This window comes from Podarcis muralis, chromosome 8, assembly GCF_964188315.1.
Source record: "Podarcis muralis chromosome 8, rPodMur119.hap1.1, whole genome shotgun sequence".
NCBI classification, from domain to species: domain Eukaryota; kingdom Metazoa; phylum Chordata; class Lepidosauria; order Squamata; family Lacertidae; genus Podarcis; species Podarcis muralis.
In genome coordinates this window covers 67,849,584-67,873,365 of record NC_135662.1, presented here as the reverse complement: position 1 = coordinate 67,873,365, position 23,782 = coordinate 67,849,584, and the positions used below count along the sequence as shown (strand labels likewise).

The window sequence follows — 23,782 nt, the reverse complement described above, 5'->3', positions numbered from 1 at the left end:
TAATATAATAATTGCCTTGATGAATGAGACTTGAGCCCATCTAATCTACTATTTTGTTGTCTCCAACAGCAATGATACAGCACTCCTAAGCAAGACATGGTGGCCTTTCCCTTTTGTTAGCCCTAGGATCTAGTATTCGGATGTAGACTGCTTCCCACTTGGCATTTTGACTCACAGTTGCTACCACTAACCCACATCATGCTGGTAATGCTTGGTTCAAAAGATGCATGATGTGACATCATTGGAGTCAATGTTTACCTCTCCCTATTTTCATAGAAGGTAGAGAGGAGTGCTTAACATAAACATAAGACATCATCATAAAAACATGGGGGTGGATGTGGTTTGGGGACAGCCATTTTCCTCGCTGTCAGGTCCAAAGTTGCCACCGATTCTGTTATGGAAGAGGATGGCAAATCTAAATCTAGGAATGGAATACAGATCTCCATCTGTGCCTTGCACCTGCTCCTCTTTTTTACTTGATACTGTAGCCCAGATGTTCATGATTAAGATTTGAACTTTAGAGCCAGTTCTGCTTGGCTGAACTTATAGTTCTGAATATATCCGTTGCTTTTCTCCCCCATGAACAAAGCTGTGCACTTACTGAAGGCCAAACACAATGCTCAGTGGTTCCATTCGCAGATTAAATTCATACAACAGCAAACATGAAGCGTGGTAGAAAGAGAAGTAGCTTGATGGTAAAGCACAGATACTGTACGCAGAAGATTCTTAGTTTAATATTTCATCTCTGTCTGAAACCTTGGAATGCTGTTGCTAGTTGAGTTAACACAGATCAATGATCTGACACAGTATAAGGCAACTTCCTAATCCTCCTTCGATTTTCATATGCAGCATATCCGGTAAGGAAAGGTGCAAGCCAAAGGTGGTGGTGTTTTTTTAAGCACCTACTCTCATTCTGCCTGAACTCAACCAAACTTTCTTGTTTGGAACACAGACCTCATATTACGCTGCAACCCTGAGAGCAAAATGCTCCTTTCTTATTTTGACATTTTAGTCGTCTTGATCCATTCATTGCAGTGGCAATGAGCTTAGAACAGATTCCTTAGCTAAACAGAAATATATGGAGTTTTCTAATATGTTTCCTCAATCACAGCTGCAGTATTGCTGATTCAGACTGTGACCTACACAACATCTTCTGAATTCGATAAAAGCAGGAGCAGGTTTTATGTAGGCCAAAATCAGGACGTTGACAGGTTAGGAAGAACAACATTCCCCAAAGATTCACTGAGTCATAAGGTCAGGCCTTCTGCTTGGTGAAACTTTGCATTCACCTCTTGCATTCATTAAAGCCCCACTGACACAGAACAGGCTGATCAGAAAAGAGGCGTGGTGCAGTCCATTATTGTTTTTTGAATCAGGAAAATTATCCAACACTTTTAGCACTATTCTATTCTAGCACTATAGAAATAAGACTATACAAAATTCTTTTCTTTCACATTGCTTGGTGTGTGTTTTTCAGCATCTCTTTGGTATGCTGTGTTTCCATAATGTACAACTGGTATGGATTTACCTCTCACGTCCTTTTCTATATTTCATGTATTCTGGGCAGTGTGCTCTTCTAAGAATACGTAGAAAGCTGTCATATGGTAGCTTATTATTAGATGTGATGCAAAAGACCGAGCATCCATTCTGCCTTTACTTCCAGCATACTTCCACACATATGCACACACAAATTGGACTGGTGCCAGCATCTAGACAAACTAGCAACCCAAATGAACCTTTCCAGGCCTTAATATCAGCTCAAAAGTCCACCATCAAGATTGATTAGACTGGTGGACACTAGAGACCAATTTCCTAATGAATTTACATTCAATTTGCACATGTTAATTTATAGATTACAGCTATTCTGGATCCTATAATACCACTCAGATAGTGGAGTTGTTCATTTATTTGTTTTCCAATACATAGTAGGTTTTTAAGGGGCATCCTAGCTAAAATAATGGACACTGGCAGTAGGCCTAACAAGCTTGTAATATCCCATGGGTTTGGGGAATAGTACTTACAGTGTGAAGGTACCTTGCAATAGGCCTGCCCTAAGACCTGGATGCAGCAGGGGTCAGCAGAACCTCATCAGGTGTGCTATAATATATATTTATGAACAACTGGACAGCCACTCAGCATAGCAGCTAACCAGGCAAAATTAAAATTCCCAACAAGTTCCTCCTTGTTGAAGGGAACCACATCCTGGTTGGGAAGGGGAATTTCTGCTGCAGATTAGTCATTTCTCTTAGACAGGCCACACAAATCTGTGTTTGCTTTTCTGCTGAGACTGGGAGGTGGAACTGTCTGAACCACAAGTCTTCTTTTCTTCTTTGGTGATCACTTGTAGCTGAGTAAGAGTGTCTTCCATAAACACGGTTTTCAAAAGTGAGTCCGTAAGTGATGGTGGAGGCCAATTCTGGATCCACACTTCCTTCCACAGTGGGGACATAGGTTTCTGGGCAGGAGTTGATCATGGTGAAGGTTTGCTAAGCATGCCCTCCTCTTAGCACATTTCTGCCTTTCCTCCTATTTGAGCATCTTCAAAACCCATGACACATTTGGTAAAGGCTGTTCTCCAATTGGAGCGCTCACAGGTCAGTATTTCCCAGTTGTCAGTGTTTATACTACATTTTTTAAGATTTGCCTTGAGAGAGTCTTTGAACCTCTTTTGTTGACCACCAACATTACGTTTACCATTTTTAAGTTCGGAATAGAGTAGTTCCTTTGGAAGACGATAATCAGGCATCCGAACAACATGACCAGTCCAACAAAGTTGATGTTGAAGAATCATTGCTTCAACACTGGTGATCTTTGCTTCTTCCAATACACTAGCATTAGTTCTCCTGTCTTCCCAAGTGATGTGTTTTACTGATATTCAGATCTCACAGCTTCCTCTGCTATGTGCTACTAAGAAGGAAACTGCACTTTCCAGGAGGTGAGGCAATGCTGGCATAGGAAGCAGCTATGTCATCAATTCCCCCTAGGTGACTTCAAGCCTACCAAAGCATCGTGGAAAGGAACTGTGCTGAAGCCGGCAACTCTCCTAAAGCAATGAGATAATGTCGGAACCTGTCGCTAAAAACCTGACTGAACGCAACCGTTCTAAGAACACAGAGAGCCGGACATTTGCAGCCTCCAGCCAAACAGCATGATAAGCATTACTGTATCTCTGGCTTCCTGACATTTCCTAGCATGGCAACAGTTGGCTCACTGAGTGGCAGGAGGCTGCCTTCATGTCTGTTCTTAAGCTATCATCATGCTTGAATGGTCACCTGATTTCACTGTCAGGGCCCCTGCCTTAATGACATGGGAGCCACTGGAGCATGTGGTTCACAGAGTGTGGGTTAATCTACTTTGTTGCGATATTAAAAACAATTGAATAACTCCTTTGTTCCAAGCTCTTTCGAGAAAGGCTGGGATACGGATGTGCTTGACACCTTTTCTGAGCCACTACATCAGAAGACACAAGGCCATGTAGGAGTAGCCAACGGTGTGTGTTTTCCCAAATCACTGGCACTGGGGTATGCTCCACCCACAATAATTGCATTTTATATTGTGATTTTCCTCAAAAGGCCTTCCTGGCTTTCCTCTCTCTTCATTTAACCCTCAGAATCACCTTCTGAAGTAGCTTAGGCTGACGGTGAATGGCCCAAGGTCAATCAGCAAAACAACATGGCTGAGCAGGCATTGGAACCGTGGGTTTCTCTTATCCTAATTCAGTACTCTAACAGTTCCATTACGCATTGTCCAGATCTTCTCCAGGAAGGACAAATGTTGCATTGAAGCACTGAAGTGCTGTAAGTGGTTATTGGCGTTTTGTCGTAGCTGCTGCAATCTTTGAAAAACACAACTCCCATAGACCTTGGTAGAATTTACATCTGAGTCCACACCGTAAGTATTGGTGTGTGAGACTTTCCTGCTCAACTAGTTTCCTGGCTGTTTTCTTCCTGTTCCCATACAGGAGGTTAAACAAAAGAAGCAGGCAGGTTTTGGTAGGCAAGGAATCTTCCCAAGCTTTTTCTTACTGTTGCCAGTTGCGGTCCCATAAGCCATTTGATTAAGCCTCGGGTGATTTTGCTCTCAGTATTTTTCAATTATTTCACAAGGCAAAGGTGTTTAGCAGACTTGTAACTAATTGAATCATTCTTCTTGCCTTTTGTAAAAGATAATTGATACTGCATTTTGCTTGTCTATGTTCTGTTGCTTCCCAAATTATCAATGCCTACTCAGAACTAATTAGCCGCCATGCAGTGTGTTAATTCGCTAATTCCCTCTAATATTCTAGGGTGCGTTATCATCTGCACCAGCTGTGCTAGAGTGTATGATTCAGATGTTCCAAGCTGCTTACCTTGCCCTATTCTTTTACAGTAGCTGTGTTACAACTTTTTCATTTCCTAATAGTTCAGCTGTGTCTTTTTTTCCTCCTGCAATCACCATGAATCTCTATGAAATCAATTCACTGCCATAAGGCTCCTTTCCTGCTTTAATTTAATCTTAGGTTAATAATGAAATATTAATTTGGGGTGTGGGGCCATCATAAAATATGCAAAGAAGCAGTTGCTTTTTGTATGAAAAATGCAGGCCAACTAACGGTCTTATTTCTTTCCTAGACATTAAAAAAGAAATGTGTTGTGTAGTATGAGAGTTCACTAGCTAACGGCCTTTCAAGTTTTGTGGCATGGGGAAATGGAGTGAGGTGGGTGGGATGTAGAGTCACAGTCCTTTTTAGAGTGGCTATATGCCCTACTTTGCAGAGTACTGTCCTCTATTTGTGGCAGAGAGAAGTCTAGAATCAGAGGAAGAAGCTGAAGCAGGAGATGAGGAAGGACGCCAAGTGGAAGAGATTAGTCAGGCTGGTGGAGAGTCACAGATGTCTCCCCCTCCTGTTATGAAAGCTCCCATCCTCTTTCTCCCAGAACCAGAAGAGGGCTTCATGCAGTTGCAGTCCAATTGCTTGGAAAAAGTTATGGAGAGGAGGGGACTTAAATGGCGGTGCTGGGATGGGGAGTTTCAGTCTCAGCAACTGATTCATAGGGTAAAGCCTACCAGGGATGGGCTGCTGTGTTCATTAAGCCTGACACTCAGCCAAGTCTGTGAAGACTGTGTTTTTGTTAATAAAGAGTTAACTCCAACTTTGATCGGTGTGATTTACTGCCAGCTCACTCTTTGACACACATAACACTGACAAGGGTATTGGGCATGTTTTGCCCCAACCACAAAGTTGTTCCTAAGTGCAGTGCTTCATTTTCCCCATAGAAGTGAATGACAGACCTTCGTCAAACCTGCTTACTCTTCCTAGTGAGTTTTGCCTCAACTAAACTCCAAGACTGCAACCTGTTTACTTTGTCCCACAGAACCAAGGCAGGAAGAAGCAGCTTGTTCAACTAAAACATATGGCGCACTAATGATGATGGTGATGGTTGGTGGCAGGGATGATAACCAGAAGTTGTTTGCCTTTCTCTACCACAAAATCAAAATGTCCTCAACCAAATGCATTAAATAGCTCTTCACATATATACTGTGAGCTAAGTTCCAACTACATATGGTTACTCTTTGCAGTTGCATTCTGATATGGACAGAGGAGATGGATCCATCAAATACATACTGTCGGGAGAAGGAGCAGGCATTGTGTTCACCATTGATGACGCAACTGGAGATATCCATGCCATTCAGAGGCTGGACCGAGAAGAGAGATCCCAGTATACTCTGAGGGCTCAAGCCTTGGATAGACTGACTGGCAGGCCGATGGAGCCGGAATCTGAATTTATCATCAAAATCCAAGATATCAATGACAATGAACCCAAGTTCCTGGATGGACCATATGTTGCTTCGGTACCAGAAATGTCACCAGTAGGTAAGTGGGACTTTTGAGAACATGCTTTCAATATATAGAAAACAAGCCAGTAAGTATGCTAAAGAAATATTTGGCCTTTATTCCAGCTCCCTAGCCGAAAGATTGCAAAAGGAAGGGCGGGAACTGGGTTTACAGTTTGGATTTTAATTTCAGCTTATGTGGAGCATAGGATAGTTATAAAATAGTGATTCCTAGGTGGCAGGGAACCTTCTTTGATCTGTCTAGTTTTCCCCTCAGCCTATATTCTGTTTTTCCTAGCTGTCTAGGGAAGAAACCAGGAAATGTATGACCCTTAAACTTCTCGTGAAACTTCCCTCCCATTGGCTGCACAGTTTGCTTCTTTGTACTGTTTATTGCTGAAGTGGAAAACCACTCCAGAGGTAGAAGCTCTGGCACAATTGCTCTGTTTGCCAGCAGATTCTGTAGTTGAGGCTTGTACCCTACCAAGGTGAACACAACCCAACAGCCACATATTGGTGGCTTCCTGAGCAGGCTGCTCTGAATGGCCCATGGATTAAATTTTCATTTGAGCCCCTTTGTTCTCGCAGCATCTTGTGCCAGGGTCAATTCCTCCCTCCCTAGTTTACTGTTTACCGGTTTTGATTTTGTTTCATCCAGTTGCCCCTTTTGCACTTTCTTAATAGCAACAGGACTACAGCCAGATATTTATCCTACAGTACCCAACAGATGGCAATAGGAAGATCAGTGGGCCACCATGCATGTGTAGTTCAGAAGTTGTGCAGGCCTGCAGTAGACTGTGGCTGTAAAATCGGTGCTAGGGGAGTCCTCTGCTGCTACACCAAGGTGTGCTGATTGCTACCTGTCATTCATATGCCCACTACAAAGAGCAAAGAAAGAGCCATAAGCACAGAGCCATGAAGACCTGTGGCAACAAGCCTTGTGCTTCATTGATTTCCAAGCTGTGCTGTGGTCCCCAGGGGCCCATCATCAGCCTGTGTAAATTAGATCAGTCATGAGCACTGGCCAGTTTTACACCTGGAGCTAAAAAGGACTTTGACTGCCCATAGATCAGAGAAAGGCAAAGGTGGTTTTAAAGCACCTTAAACTTGGAAAGGTTTATGAGATAAGAAATCCGTTGGTCTTTTTGCAGGAGCAAGTATAGCACAAAATGTAACCTCCTGACTCTTTGCAGTTTATTAAACAATATTCAAATCCTAGCCACAAATATCGTTCACATTGAATATATCATATCATATAAAGAGCCAGATCTGAAATATATTTTAATAGATCCTCATTAACGGTTCTTACTTTTCTCACCATCCTTCTGTTCCCAATAACCTTGTCCAAGCATATATGCATTTGCTCTTGAATTCTATTACAATGTGTCATTTCTCTTTTCCATCTTTTCATTTGCTTTTTTCCCTCCACATAAACCTACAAGTTCTTTGGAATGGTGAATGTGTGATAGCTCTATTATACACCAGACAAGTTTCTTGTTTTGTATATATAACAATATCTAATCTCCAGGACTGCAAAGATAAATGTGGGGAGAAGTATGCTAAGAAATACACTAGTGATACACACTCCCACTTCACACAGCCACAGCTAAGTATTTTTAAGGCCTGTTGAATTGAAAAGAAACATATTAAAACATGCCCAACCCTGCCATTAACTAGTGAGACTCAAAACTGCTTAATATTGGCCAGATCATGCCCTATGGTATTTGTAGCATTGCATGGATGTTATATTAGTATTCATGCATAAAAACTACCAGGGCAGGCTTCCTCAACCTCAGCCCTCCAGATGTTTTGAGACTACAGTTCCCATCATCCCTGACCACTGGTCCTGCTAGCTAGGGATTGTGGGAGTTGTAGACCAAAAACATCTGGAGGGCCGAGGTTGAGGAAGCCTGTACCAGGGCCATCAGGTTTCAAGAACAATGAGACAAAGAACCGCACCTCCAATTAAGATTTTCAACTCTCAGAATTCTGCACCCAAATATTAAGCTTTTTGGCAAATACAATCCGTTTTCACCTTTTGGGAATGGCATTACTTAGATAAATGCAATTTAATTGCCCAGATGTAATTTGGTTGCTACAATAGTCGTGATTCTTTGTTCAGATTTCATAAGATATTTCGTTGATGTTTCTGGAACGCAGTTTGTTAAAGGGACTTTCTCATTTTTCCTATGATATTGTTCTTCTCTTCTGCATCATATAATCCTTTTTTTCAGTAGCAGAGTACCGAGTATGATTTAAAGTTTTATTTTAAAGCTGAAGGACTTATAGAATAGAAAGAAGGTGATAAGTTTAGCACCCTGCGGGTCTTAACAGTTCACCAACAAGTGCTGTTATCCTATAGATTATTTACTGATCCAATGATGTCTGGTGGGTGTTTTGTGCTTGTAACCCCCATTAGTGCTAAGAGCTATGTGTGTAAATTCCTCAAACATTAGAAAGGCAATAGGCTCCTAAATAAATACTCTGTAGAGCAGGACATTTATAATTCACTGAACATAGTTAGATCTGTGTCCTCTCTCCACAGCTACAAATCTAACAAGGTTCTACACTGTTTTTGTCAGGCACCTCCGTTATCCAAGTGACAGCAACAGATGCTGATGATCCTACCTATGGGAACAGTGCCAGGGTAGTCTACAGCATTCTCCAAGGACAGCCATATTTCTCTGTGGACTCCAGAACAGGTAATTTCATTCAAGAGAAAAATCAGCCAAGAATGTGACATTTCCCATTAACTTTCATTCAGTATTCACCTTAGGCTTCATCTTCAAAATGCAAGTCATCAAAGACTATGCAACCCATTGTTTCTCAATAAAGCACCAAGAAGTGTTAAAAACATGAATGAGAAATGATGTGTCGAGTCCAGCAGCGATTGTAGGCTGGTGCGATGGAAAGGAAAAGAACTATTAACTTCGGTGGACATTGCATTGGATCCTAAGTGTGGGAAATGACAGAAATAAAATGAAGAAATACACAAAATAGATAAAATTGAATGAATGTTGGGGAAAATCAGCAAAGTTAACCGTTGTATATGGGCTTCAGAGAACAATCTTGTGACCTGTATTAGTGGTCCCTCAGGGTCAATATTATCAAAGTCTGTAGAAAAGTAAAATAGAAAGAACATGATAAAAAATTGACCTCATCAATCTCTAGGTGAAGATCCCCAGCCAAACCAAAAACTACAGTTTCAGCACCATACTGTGGGTTAAACTGAGAACTGGGCCTGGAAAACTTAATGTGAACCTGATGTCAGCCAGATGCGAATGAAGCTGCATAGCAACTTTTCACTCTTATGAGTGTGTGAGGATGCCCCATATAGCCACAATGTTGAGTATTGGGAGGGAGAAGCCAGATTCAAATCCAGGTCAGCTGCCAGGGTGATCTGTGATTATTCACTGTCCTTTAGGCTAAGCTACCTTGTGTGTTGATGTGAAGCTCAATAAACAAAACCCTGTAAATTCCTTGGATGAATGATTGTTCACGGACTTAATAAGTGTTAACAATCAAACAGCAAGCGATGGCCATTTTCCTTCTTGCCAGTGAGCAGCGGTTGTGGCCCGACACGGCATCTCCTCTCTCGCCCAGATCCACAACGCCATTTTAGAATGTTTCCCCAACCCCTTCGGCCGCTGTAGAGGCTCACGGGTTCCCGCCAAACCTATCTTTCAAATGAGCCAATCCGCAGTGGCCTGGGAGGGGGCGGGGCATGGCCATCTACTTAGCCTGGCCAGACCACTAAGCAGAGTCCATTCATTTTATCACTCAGCACTTAGGCGTGCTGGAATGGGGGACTCTGTGGCTGGGCATGAAAATCCAGTACATGCATCTGCTTTTAATGCAGTGAAGTGCAAAGGTTAAGCTGAAGCATCAAAGGACTGGAATTATAAAGACTGTAGATATGATAGTTACTGTAGACAAGACGAACTGCATTATATATGATTATAAAAATTTACCAGCATGTTAAGATTACAGTGCCTTGAATGATAATAGTTGTTTTGTCACTACCACAAGTGTTGTGTCCACTAAAAGCTAAAGACGGTGCTTTTGTTTTGTTGTTATAGTCTTTGTTTCTTAAAGAAGGGAATCTGAAATCCAGAGAGAAAGAATTCAGATGCTAAGTTGAGAATAAAAATAAAGAGATCGACTATTCCACCAGGGTCCTTTGAGGAAAAGACAAAAAGCAAGATAATAAAATACTACCCTAAAAGTCCAGAGAGGTTTACCCCTAGGGGTCCATTCTTCTACAACCATGAGCAATAGCATTCAGCAAAGGTAGCAACTGAACTCGGACGTTTTTGGCAGGGTTTATCAGAGAAACCTTGCTGCCACCTCATGTTCTATTTCAGTAAAACTCTCAGGAAGGGAAACTAACTGCAACAACCCTGGATGTTAACTATGGGGTAGTGAATCCTGCCTCTGTTTCCGTGTGCAACTTTTGCAGTGTAGCTCCGATTCACTGTCATGCATTGCATGCATATCCCTAATTGCAATTAGCTTAATTACACATCATGTTCCACATTCAAAAGCACAGGCATCTCTTGAAGAAGCATAATGAAGTTCTGAACCATTGTTTTGCATGCCATGCACAACTGGTTTAATTACATTAGAGCTTCAGTCACCGCTATAACCTGTTTGCAACAGCAAATATGCATTCTAATACCAAGAGCACAAAATCAGATATGCGCCTAATGATAGCATGACCACAGAAGAGTAATTATTTGAACTTCACACCATTCAAAGGATTCTAACTGATTAATCAATTGGCTTTCAAATGAATAACTGATTAATTTTCATTACCAACAGGGTGCCCTTTTAAAAAAAAAATACTGAAGGAAATTTGAAATAACTAAAAAAAGAAAGAAAGGCAGAAGTAGCAGCTAGCTGTCAATGTTAGGAGGAAAGGTTGTTTTTAACATTTTATTTTGTATTCACTGTTGCAGAATTGAAATAGCCCTGAAAAAATAAACAGGCATGCCCTTATCTCTCAACCTAAAATGTGTCTTTTCGCTAATTCAAATTACTCAAATTTAGAATATATAAGAAGACAAGATGTACTTGTTTCCTACTGTAATCTCTGTATGAAGCAAAAGGAAGAACTAGGCCCTAGCCCTTCTTTCACTAACTCCCGAGTGATCTGTTCATGGCAATTCCTTCCGTGAATGACAAATTACTCCACCGACATGGCTGCGGACCAGCGTTGCATCTGGTTCCTGGTATCTTGAGAGTATAGTCCATTCTGATTCTGCAAAGAGGCATGCCTTTCTGGGTGGCTCCCAGTAAACTTTGTTTTTCGTCTTGAAAAGGAAGCATTTCCCATTGAATACTCGGGTTAGTAAATTTGTTACTTTGTGTGCATTATTCAATTAAATGCCTTTTTGTGTGTGTCTTTATTTTTCCCTGCCGTTTTCATAGGCTTAATTAGGACAGCGCTGATGAACATGGATAGAGAAGCAAAAGAATATTATGAAGTGATTATCCAGGCCAAAGATATGGGCGGGCAGCTGGGAGGATTAGCTGGGACGACGACAGTCAATATCTCCCTGTCTGATGTCAATGACAACCCACCCAGATTTCCACAGAGTAAGTCTCAGCCACGATGCCTCAGCATTTGGGGGTGGGGGGCGGAGCTTCTCCTTGGACATTTCTTAATTCCAGGGTATTCTTCCCCTGGTGCGCTGTTTTGTCGCTATCCAGATTTCCACACAATAAGTGTCCATCACAATATGCAGATCTCTGGCACATTGCCCAAATAAAAAGATGCGACAAAATATTTGCACAGTAAATATGTGCTTTACTAGTTATCAACAACAACAACAACAACAACAACAACAACAACAACAACAACAACAACGATGATGATGGTTTGAAGAATCAAGAAGACAGATTGCCACCCCAAGAAGCTTGCAGTCTAACATCTGACGTGAAGTGGAAGAGAGACACGAAGAAAATGGAGGCAGGGGCAAACAGGGCAAGATTCTGCACTTATCAGTACTTAGGATTAGTTGCCGTAGGGGATAAGAACTAAAGAGCTCACATAGACCTCACAGAAAAGGTGGGTTCTGAGGAAGGCTTTGGAAACAGTGCAGATCTGGAGAGGCAGTTCTGGGCAAAGGAAACAGCAAGGGAGACAGGTCAGTCATTTGAGGGAACCGGAGATCTTCACACAGCAGAGGATGGTGGTGTTTGTGGGGGTAGAGGAGCATGCATATATACAGGCAGAGTAATATAGGGCTACTACACCAGGGCAATAAGGGAGTGAGAACCCTGCGAGGGGTACTGGAGATTAAGGATAAACATCTGGAGCTTTTCAGAGCGATCAGAGAGTTGAATGGTTTTGGCAACAGAGTTCTGGATGGACTTGAGGGGACCATGATGGAACAACAGGAGGAGGAACAAAAGGAAATGTTGGCATGAAGGCAAAGGGGTAGGCAGCTTCCCATGTGTGATAAGGTGAAGGGGAAGGAGAGGTTTGATGGAGGTATAGGAGAGCAGAATGGAAGACGAACGGTGGGGAAGAAATCAGGAATGGATAGTTCCAGTATTAGTACTGAATGAAGCTTTAAGTGGATACCAGGAAGCGTTAGTGGCTGCTAGCCTTCGTAAGACTTCAAAGGCAAAGAAGGGATGCTGAGGATTCCTAAAAAAGTGTTGAACTTTTTTAAAAAAAATGGTCTTTCTTCTTCTTCTTTTTTTGTCTCTTGGGTGTATTTCTTTGCATGTTTAAATGAAGGCTATCAAACTAAATTAATTTCTGATAACAAAAAATAGTTTTTGTGCTCTTTAGCTTTGTTGTTGTTTAGTCGTTTAGTCGTGTCCGACTCTTCGTGACCCCATTGACCAGATCACACCAGGCACTCCTGTCTTCCACTGCCTCCCACAGTTTGGTCAAACTCATGCTGGTAGCTTCGAGAACACTGTCCAACCATCTCGTCCTCTGTCGTCCCCTTCTCCTTGTGCCCTCAATCTTTCCCAACATCAGGGTCTTTTCCAGGGAGTCTTCTTTTCTCATGAGGTGGCCAAAGTATTGGAGCCTCAGCTTCAGGATCTGTCCTTTCAGTGAGCACTCAGGACTGATTTCCTTAAGAATGGAGAGGTTTGATCTTCTTGCAGTCCATGGGACTCTCAAGAGTCTCCTCCAGCACCATAATTCAAAAGCATCAATTCTTCGGCGATCAGCCTTCTTTATGGTCCAGCTCTCACTTCCATACATCACTACTGGGAAAACCATATCAGCACAAAATGTGGCCCAAAAGATGCAAACCTGTTATTAGAATATAACCTTAAGTTTCTCATGTAGCTGCAAACCATTGCAGGAGGCATCAAATTTTCACAGCTGCTACAGAGGCTCAACTTCATTTCAGAGGTTTAAGAAATAGTCAACAGCCTAAATACTGGGTAGATGTCTCTGTGTCCCTAGATACTGGCTACATTCCTATGAAGATTCACTGATTCTCATAAAACCTTTCAACCTGCAAGTATATTGCTATAATTAATAAACAACAACAACAGATTTGGACTCTCAGATTCTGTTCCAGCAGATTTCTCATGAAGGTGATCTTGGAACGAGTCTTGTACGAGTCAACAGAATGACTTTCACTTCCTACCTAAACTTCCCTCCGTATCAGAGTTGGGAAACTTGTGGCACTGTTGTTAGACTCCCAACTACTTTCATCCCCAACTAATATGACCAGTGGTCAGAGAAGTTGGAAGTTGTAGTCCAACAGCACCTGCAGTGCTGTGAGTTCCCCATCCCTACTCATCAGGATTGATAACTTTCAGACTGGTTTGGTACCTACAATAGTCATTGTAGCAACAGCAAAGAATCATGTTTCATCTTAAAAGCTGGGAGTAAATCTCATTAAATTCCATGGGCCTTACTTCTGAGTTGTTGTCATAGGTCTGTGCTTTTACTGTGTCATCAGCTCTTGAGGACTGGAGTCTACTTCCATCTTTTATCTTGTGAAATGTTTGACGTGTTTCACTGGTGATGGTGAACAAAATGAACACTCCTGTGATACCCTAGAAAGCTCCATGCCTACTTTCTAAATTCCCTCTCATTTTAAAATTTAAAATATCACACTGCTCATCAATTAATTAAGCACTTGCATTTGAGGGGGGCGGGTGTTGCCTTCCATTGTTCATGTCCCTACCAACTTTACTTTTCAGTCAAAGAATTACACACTGCCATTTCCTCCTGCTGCGCTAGTCTGAAGTGCAACTCTTGAGTTAATAAATACTGCTGCAAGAGGAAGGAATTAATCGAAGCTACTGTGTATTCAAAGGAGCAAAGGGGAACCTTTTACTCTGTAGATTTGTTGGTTGTGCATAAGTTTTGCTCTCAGATCAGCTTTGCCACAGGAAGAATGGATGGTTGATACGAACAATTTAAATATGCCCCCAATATGTCAAGAAAGCTATTGAAACTCAGCAAGGGGGATTTAAATTTGTTTGGATATTTCTACACTGGAGTTGACCATGTGCTTCCACAGCCCAGCGTAAGGAACTTCAGAGTTTAAGGTTGCAATCCTAACTCTGCTTACTTGGAAGTAAGCCCCATTGAATTAAATAGGATTCACTACTGAATAGAAATAGTTAGGATGGTGCTGTCATAGACTTATTCACAGTGGCTACTTCATTTCATTTCTGTAAGTCTTGTAATGTATTTAGGGCATAAAGAATTCAGCCAGTTAGGCATTTTTCAGGCCTTTTGATTTTAAATGATTTGATATGATTTGATTTCCACTGAAATCAGCATGGAGCTTGCAAAGGCTTAATTTTGACGGCATTGTTCTCTTTTTAAATATTATTGAACTTGTTTATTTTATTTCACGATTATTAACATTTTTTCCCCCAGAACATTATCAGATGAGTGTTCTGGAGTCTGCTCCAGTTAGCTCTACTGTGGGCCGTGTCCTTGCTAAAGATTTGGATGAAGGCATTAATGCTGAAATGAAATACAGCTTTGTGGATGGGGATGGACTGGATGTCTTTGATATTACCACCGAGCCTAATCGCCAAGTTGGTGTTATCACAGTGAGAAAGGTAAGACATTCATTCCTCAGGAATTACTACTTTTATTACTTTTATTACTACTTTGCATACCACTTCTACAACTAATACAACTAAGTCCATTGATAGTGCAATCCTATTCATGTCTACTCAAAAGTAACCTCTCTTGAGTTCAATGGGACCTACTCTTGAGTTTAGGATAGGGCTGCCATACATCTGGGAATTGGGCAGGAAATTGGCAAAATGTCTAGGGAAAATTTATAGAATTCAAATAAAGGCCAAAAACTTAGATTTATTTTTTTTTTTTTTTTGGGGGGGGGGGGGGGGAGAAAGCTCAACAACTTTGTCCGGATTTTCAACTTGGGGAATATAGTATAGGATCCTAACTTAAATCAGTTTAAAATGGGTTTTTAAAAGAAGGGGGGAAGCAATCAGTGGTACAAATTAAAAGCATTCTCGCATCTTTTGCATTCTGGGAGAGGCTGGCATAGGCAGAGTTAAAAGAACATCAAGTTAAAAGAAGCTAGGGGTTTTAGGGGAAAGTTTTAGGGGGAAAGGTTAATGGCCCCTTCCGGAGGACACGTTGGAAGTGAAACGTGCCAGCAGGAATTCATTGCATGTGGTTGCAATGTAGCAAATAGTTTGCGCCCAAAGAAACTAGCATGTGAGCCATCCTTCTGACTGTCTCAGTTGTGCCATTACTCAGTTTTGTCTGCTCATTTAAAATTTTAATTATTTCTAAAGTCTGAAAAAAATCTCTTGTTCACTCATTCGGACTGTTCCAGGTGAAGTCCCATTGGAACAAATTCTCTTCCATTGGCTTCAGTGGGCCATTACATTTTCACTTGGACATGTAAGATATTTGATGCATAATACCAAAAATGTAATACACACACATATACATCTATCTATCATCTATCTATCTGCAAACACATGTATCATGTATTGTTCTTGAGGGATGTTCCTAGACTGGCATAGTTCCCTGCTGAGTGTTTGCTAGCAAACTGGGATTAGCTGTTGCTGACTGTGTTAATTAATGCATTCCTCCATTCAGCATATGCCTTCCTCAAGAAGATACAAATCCCCAAAATTAAAGTAAATATAAACTATCAATTTGTGCTTTAAAAAAAAAAAAAGCCCAGTGCAGAAAACAGATTTGAACTTCTTCCAAGATAGTGTTTGCCTCTAAAACCAAGTCAACAGCTTTAGAAGCACACATTTTGTTTTGATCAAAATCTGTGCCACTTACAAGGATTCCATTTTGCTAATATTCAGCATTAAACTACCCATTATGTAAAAGTAAAGAGCATATAACCATTGTATTCTTGGAAATTAAATTATCAGCAGGAGGCCTCATAATGCTCTAAAAGACCCTTGCAACCATTTCTAGATCCACTTTTATGAAGGTTCTTTGGACATTCCTAGGCTTCGCTTTGCTGTTGCCGCTAAGATTCTTTTCAATTATCATTTTATTGTTATACATAAAAAGTGCACGCTAAGTATCACTGCAGTACAATTATCGGCATCAATTTCCTTCGCATGTAAAACTGTATCAAGAAAGGGCATGAAAAACCAGCATGGGAAAAAAAGAATGTCTTCTGCAAAAGGAAGACGTTAGCACGGTTGCCTTTCAGTACCGGATTCGCTTTGTGATAAAGCCCTCCCTCTAACGTTTAGGCAATAATAATAAAGGACTTAGAAGAACAGCCAAAACGGAATACATTTGAATGTCACTAATTTCCGTGGAATAGCTAAGCCATGTGCTTAACTCTCCCACATTGAAATAAATAAAATTAATGGTGCTTCACCCTGGCTGAATTATAGCAATTAAAATATAATTAAATGCATTATGTACAACATTTTTGTTATATGCTCAAAGCGCTTAACACACATAACACCCATAGCTAGGTTTGGGGTATTAAACTGAATCCTGGTAAGACTCAGGTGCTGTGGACGATGGGCTCCCATGTCCAGGAAGTGGGCAGAAAGCCTGTCCTTCATGGGGTTTCACCCCCTTGAAGGAGCAGGTATATGGGGGGGGGGGAGTGAGTGCTCCTTGATCCAGCTTTGTCACTTCAAGCCCAGGTGGCTCCAGTATCAGGGAGTATCTCCTCTCAGGAGGGCAACCAAAATGGTCAAAGGCCTGGAAACGATGCCTTATGAGGAACGGCTAAGGGAGCGGGGCATGTTTAGCCTGGAGAAGAGGAGGTTAAGGGGTGATATGATAGCCATGTTCAAATACAGTGGTACCCCGCAAGACGAACGCCTCGCGAGACGAAAAACTCGCAAAACGAAAGGTTTTTTCGTTTTCAAGTTGCCTCGCAAGACGAATTTCCCTATGGGCTTGCTTCGCAAAACGAAGCTTGCCCTGGGGACAGCGGGTCTTCTCTTTTGAAGCAAGGGGCGGCGGGGAGATCGCTTCTCCCCACCGCCCCTTGCTTCAAAAGAGGTCTGCCCCCGGACCTCTTTTGAAGCAAGGGGCTGCGGGGAGATCGCTTCTCCCGGTGCTCCGAAGCGGGGTGGGGGGGCGGGAACACCTGCCCCCGCCGCCGGGCTTCGTAGCGCTGCTGCGAAGCCGGGCGGGGGGCGGGAACACCTGCCCCAGCCACCCCGCTTCGGAACGCTGCTCCGAAGCGGGGTGGGGGGGCGGGAACACCTGCCCCAGCCGCCGGGCTTCGTAGCGCTGCTGCGAAGCCGGGCCGGGGGGCGGGAACACCTGCCCCAGCCACCCCGCTTCGGAACGCTGCTCCGAAGCGGGGTGGGGGGGCGGGAACACCTGCCCCAGCCGCCGGGCTTCGTAGCGCTGCTGCAAAGCCGGGCGGGGGGCGGGAACACCTGCCCCAGCCACTCCGCTTCGGAACGCTGCTCCGAAGCGGGGTGGGGGGGCGGGAACACTTGCCCCAGCCGCCGGGCTTCGTAGCGCTGCTGCGAAGCCGGGCGGGGGGCGGGAACACCTGCCCCAGCCACCCCGCTTCGGAACGCTGCTCCGAAGTGGGGGGGGGCGGGAACACTTGCCCCAGCCGCCGGGCTTCGTAGCGCTGCTGCGAAGCCGGGCGGGGGGGGGGGGCGGGAACACCTTCTGAAGGCGGGCGGGGGGCGAAAGTCTTTGTCCCCCCTGCCTGCCTTCCCAGGGGCTTTTAAATCGCCCCGGACAGCGGAGAAGTCCTCCGCTGTCCCGGGGCGATTTTAAAATGCCGCCCGCCAGCATTTTAAGATCGCCCGGACAGCGGAGAAGTCCTCCGCTGTCCCAGGGTTTTTTAAAATGCTGGGGGTGGGAAGAAAAGCCCTTGTCCCCCCCCCCCCCAGCCTTCAGAAGAGGTCCGGGGACAGTCTGTCCCCGGACCTGGTCTGAAGGCTGTTTCCCTAGGAATGCATTAATTGATTTTCAATGCATTCCTATGGGAAACCGTGCATCGCAAGACGAAAAAACCGCAAGACGAAGAGACTTGCGGAACGAATTAATTTCGTCCTGCGAGGCACCACTGTATATAAAAGGATGTCATATAGAGGAGGGAGAAAGGTTGTTTTCTGCTGCTCCAGAGAAGCGGACACGTAGCAATGGATCCAAACTACAAGAATGAAGATTCCACCTAAACATTAGGAAGAACTTCCTGACAGTAAGAGCTGTTCGACAGTGGAATTTGCTGCCAAGGAGTGTGGTGGAGTCTCCTTCTTTGGAAGTCATTAAGCAGAGGCTTGACAACCATATGTCAGGAGTGCTCTGATGGTGTTTCCTGCTTGGCAGGGGGTTGGACTCGATGGCCCTTGTGGTCTATTCCAACTCTATGATTCTATGGCTGCTTCACCAGCGATGGGCATTCCTGAATAGGAAAAAACCTGACCACAGCAGCCCATGTTCTGGCAAATTCCAGGCTGGACTTTTGCAACAGACTCTACATGGGGCTGCCCTTGTAGACTGTGTGGAAGCTGCAGAAAGTGCAGAATGCAGTGTCCAGAGAGCGGATGGGAATAGCTGGTTGACTTGTGCAACACCAGTCTTTTAAAAAAAATGCACTGCTTGCGAGTCAATTTCTGAGCCCAGTTCATGGTGCTTATGCTGACAAGTGGCTTGGGACCCAAATATCTGAAAGACTGACTCCTTCCGTATCAACCTGTCCATGAATTAAGTTCTACGGGGGATACCCTATTGGTGATTCCACCATAAGGGAATTCAAGAAGTGGTGGCATGTGGCGTCTTCTCTGTAGCAGCTCCACATCTTTGGAATGACCTAACTTGCAAAAAAGAACTGAATTCAAAAGAGCAAAGGCTTCTTTTTGTTGCTCCTATTTGGATTCGGGGGCGGGGTGCATGTGATGGACACCTACTGGTGCCCAATCCTGGCTACTGCTGGAGCTGGACTGGGGCACAAGATGACATGCTATCCTGGCCATCCTCTGGCTGCTTGGACAACCCTCACCCTACATCTTGATTATTACAATAATATCTGGGATGCATTTTGTTAAAATGAAAGCAGCAAAGTTGTGGGGCTGTCGTGTTCATCCAGCCGGTTACATACAATGTAAGTGATACGAGTTTAAACGGGAAGTGTTTTCTTTTAAAGGAATTGGGTGGTATGGCTCAAGACGTTCTGTTCAGTCCCAGAGGAGGTCTTCTAATGCTTTATTTCTTCTTCGTCTTCAGCCCTTGAACTTTGAGAGTAAGAAGAGCTACACTTTAAAGGTGGAGGGTGCCAATCCCCACTTAGAAATGCGCTTCCTGAACCTGGGCCCCTTCCGTGACACGGCAACTGTACACATCACCGTTGAGGATGTGGAAGAACCCCCACTCTTTGAGCCTAGCTTTTATTTCGTGGAAGTCCCTGAAGATGTGGACATTGGGACCACCATACAAATGATTTATGCCAAGGACCCGGATGTGACCAACAACTCCATCAGGTTCCTTTCTTTGCTTGTTTCTCTTTTTCCCCCCATCATCCTAAATATCCACTATGTTAACTCCTAGGATTGTTCTTGTTGCTTTAGGGGAGTAATGCAGATTCAGAAATTTATTATTCTTTATTTAATAGGATTTATATGCCACCCTTCATCATAAGATCTCGGGGCAAGTTCACAGAATGAAATACAGAATTAGAACAAGTAAATAATTAAAACGAAACAATAACACCCCCCCTTCCCACAGACACATATAAAAGGCTGAAGAATATTAATCTGCCAGTTTCAAATAAATGCTTAACCTTAGATGCTAGCAAGGCTATACATTATTTTGTACAGGCAAAATCACCATTTACTTGTCCTCTGTGAATCAGAGGCAAGATTTAAGAACTGGCTCTCTCCAGTGCATCCAGAGTTAATTAACCATTATCAATTTAGGACAGGTGGTATTGAGTCTCTGTCAGTGAGGAGGTTGCAGCTTACTATTCAGGCAACAAAAGGATGGTTTAGGTGATCCCTGCTCAAAATAATCCCATTCTACACTGTTACACTCTGAGAATAATAATAATGAGAATAATACGTAGTAATAATAATAATAATAACTACTTTTATTTGTATCCCGCCCTCCCCAACCGAGACTGGGCTCAGGGCAGCTAACATCAAATACATAACATTGGTATAAAATCAAACAATAATTAAATTACCTCCTAAAAACAAGTCAGGATCAAATTAACATCTAACTGAGAGCCAGTGTGGTGTAGTGGTTAAGAGCGGTAGTCTCGTAATCTGGGGAACCGGGTTCTCGTCTCCGCTCCTCCACATGCAGCTGCTGGGTGACCTTGGGCCAGTCACACTTCTTTGAAGTCTCTCAGCCCCACTCACCTCACAGAGTGTTTGTTGTGGGGGAGGAAGGGAAAGGAGAATGTTAGCTGCTTTGAGACTCCTGAATGGGAGTGAAAGGTGGGATATCAAATCCAAACTCTTCTTCTTAAAAAAATAAATAAATAAATAAATAAATAAAATAAAAATAAAATTAACATCTAATTAGATGGCTTTCCACAGGATTAGAGTTGGGAACAGTAAATGTTCATCAGTATGTATTTACATGACCAGCGTAACATGTGGCCCAGTCTAGGCCTCCCACAAATTTCAGGAAACTGAAGCTCCTTGTCATGGAAGTTTTGCCTGAGGAAAGACATCTGGAACTGTCCAGAGCAACTGAGTAATGATTGCGTGATAATTTATTATGTGAAAAGAGGGGAAACGTGCTCTCCTTTCTTCAGGTCTCTCAATCTTACCCGTAATGTCTCATCTTCCTCTCGAAGCAGGAGACTTTGGCCAAGGGGATGTGTGCAAATATGCACCCCTTGCTATAGTTTCTTTAAAGCTTCATGGGCTATAGATAGAAAAGAAGATTTGGGATACGTGGGTCTTCATATAGATGTGGAAATAAAGGGAATCTCTTTCTTGAAAGTCTGGTGAGCACAGTGATCTATTGTTATGCACTCTCCAGCTGCCCCAGGGCGGGAGGGGGGGGTGACACATTCCAGGGGTTTCGTTTCCTTTGAGTGACAGAGCACTGAGGGCCTAGGACATTTTTGCTTCATTTATAAATATATAACCAGATAGCACAGGGAGGAAAAAAGGGGAACTCCTACAAGGTAGCAAATCTGCATCAGATGCCCAGACAGACTTTGCACACCAAAGCACTTCACATTCTGGCAACCCCCTGATGTCTCTGTTTCTGTGTCTTCAAAATAACAAACTCTTGTGTCTCTCACCACCACCACCACATATTCTGCTGGGGCTTTCTACATGCAAAATATTGTGCTCTACCCTGTAAAATCCTCAAAGTTTGAAGCCTCCAACAGCCTTCACAGGATGTTTTATTAAATACAGACAGTGTGAACAAGAGTTCTGGAGAACTTGAAAGCTTGCTCACAACTTTCTGATATTTTAGTGAAGGTAAAGGGACCCCTGACCATTAGGTCCGGTCGTGGCTGGCTCTGGGGTTGCGGCGCTCATCTCGCTTTATTGGCTGAAGGAGCCGGCGTACAGCTTCCGGGTCATGTGGCCAGCATGACTAAGCCGCTTCTGGCGAACCAGAGCAGTGCACGGAAATGCCGTTTACCTTCCCACCGGAGCGGTACCTATTTATCTACTTGCACTTTGACATGCTTTCAAACTGCTAGGTGGGCAGGTGCAGGGACCGAGCAACGGGAGCTCAACCCGTCGCAAGTATTCGAACCGCCGACCTTCTTATCGGCAAGTCCTAGGCTCTGTAGTTTAACCCACAGCGCCACCCGCATCCCACTCTGATATTTTAGGCTGCCCTATTAGATTCTCTCCCCCCACCCACCCATAGACCAATGTGGCTACTTATAATTTTAGTATTATAGATTAATGAACAGATCTTAGTCTTACCCCATGATATGCCAGTAGTACACAGCCGAATTATAACTGATATAATTTGATTTTGCGGGCCTCCCATAAGCACAATTCCACCGGAAAATGTTTGGGGATTCCAGTGGTTATTTCAATAAATAAGGGCAATGCTATGTTTGTCAACGGAATTTCAGAAAGGCGGGCCATATTACCAGAATACTCACCGAACGCACCAGAAACTCTCAAATCCTCTTATCCCTGCCTTTCTTGACATCTGGATTGCCCACATTGGGAGATGCTGATTGCTGAAGGCATGGCCTGATTAATTCAGAATGACTAAGGGAGATTATGTAAACAGTTCAATGGACTCGAGTGCTGAGAACCAATTATTAATAATAGGCAAACATGTGCAAAGAATGCAGTACAAAAACTCCACCTGTGCTGCATGACACCAGTGATTAATGTTGCACCACTAATCACAAGGCCATATTCAATTTCAGATACAAGTTAGCCCTAAACTGTCAGAGGAGAATTTTTTTTAATGGGCGTTTGCAAGACAGATCATTATTTCACAATCTAAAGCTTTTGTGTGGCTTTCCTTAATAAATCTAGCAGACTGGGGGGATACATCTTTATTTTAAAAGTGAGAGAGAGCATTCACAATGATGATTTTTCCTCCCTTCTTCTTATTCTTCGACTAAACAAAGCTGCTTCTTTCTTTGAAAGCAGTCCAACAACGTTGTGTGCCTAGCGTTTCCTTTGCCGCGTGCTTCCCTTGCACAATTAGAACACGTTGGGTTGCGTCCCACACAGGTCTTCTGCTTGCACAGCATACTTCCGCTTCCTTAATGGGACTTCCCCGTTCCTCCCCCCCCCCCCCCAGCTCTCTGTAAACCTTCAAAATCTTCTCCAAAGAGTTGGGAGAATCTGTGGGGCAGATTTGGTGGTCATGCAAGGAACAGGAGCAAAGAGGAATCCCATTGTGTGAGCAGAACTCCACTTGTGCAGCAGCACTGGCCACAAATTGCAGCTCACTGTTTGTATAGAACTTTCTACTTATTGTTGTTATTTAAATGTGTTGGTCACTTGATTTTGACCAAGGCAACCCCAAGCAACTTACAAACACACCCCACGCAGATACATTGAAACCGAGCTGGGGGTAGTGGTTGCATTAAAATCTTCCCACCCACTGCTAAAAGACCACGGATAGTTCAGGGCCAAAGGCCTGGTTATAGAGGAAAGTTTTTGCCTGGCACCTAAAGATATATAATGTTGTCAACATACTTTGCATCTGTCCCCGCCCTACCAGATGCAACAGTGGGTCAGTCCTTATAACAACACCAGAGGGAAGGCCAGTTTTATGATTCTCATATTGCTGGTTAGGGAGACTGGCTCAGGCAGTCAAATGGATTTTCAAAAAATCATCAGTCAATCAAGCTGCGGTACACATTTTAACACAGATGAACCCCAGTACAGTGGATCCGATTTCATTTAATATTTTTGAATGATCCATTCTGCCTTTGTCTCTCTCTGCTCATTTCCTTCTTCTTGCCTTCCGCATGGAGGAGTGAGGGGAGACAGCAGACACAGAAGAGACCCCCCTAATTTTGGTTATATGGAATTTTTGCATATGTCTGGCCCTTAGAACTGAATCTTCACATAT

General features: G+C 43.3%; 1 protein-coding gene across 2 annotated transcripts in view; it reads left to right on the top strand.

Moving 5' to 3' along the window:
• CDH20 (cadherin 20) overlaps positions 1–23,782 on the top strand; it is a 163,256-nt gene that overhangs the window by 123,755 nt on the left and 15,719 nt on the right. For both annotated transcript variants that reach the window (XM_028737906.2, XM_028737905.2), the window contains exons 3-7: positions 5,560–5,854; positions 8,397–8,516; positions 11,245–11,412; positions 14,687–14,874; positions 19,484–19,737. In XM_028737906.2, the coding sequence (XP_028593739.2) occupies positions 5,560–5,854; positions 8,397–8,516; positions 11,245–11,412; positions 14,687–14,874; positions 19,484–19,737 (1,025 nt within the window). The remainder of the gene's footprint in view (positions 1–5,559; positions 5,855–8,396; positions 8,517–11,244; positions 11,413–14,686; positions 14,875–19,483; positions 19,738–23,782) is intronic.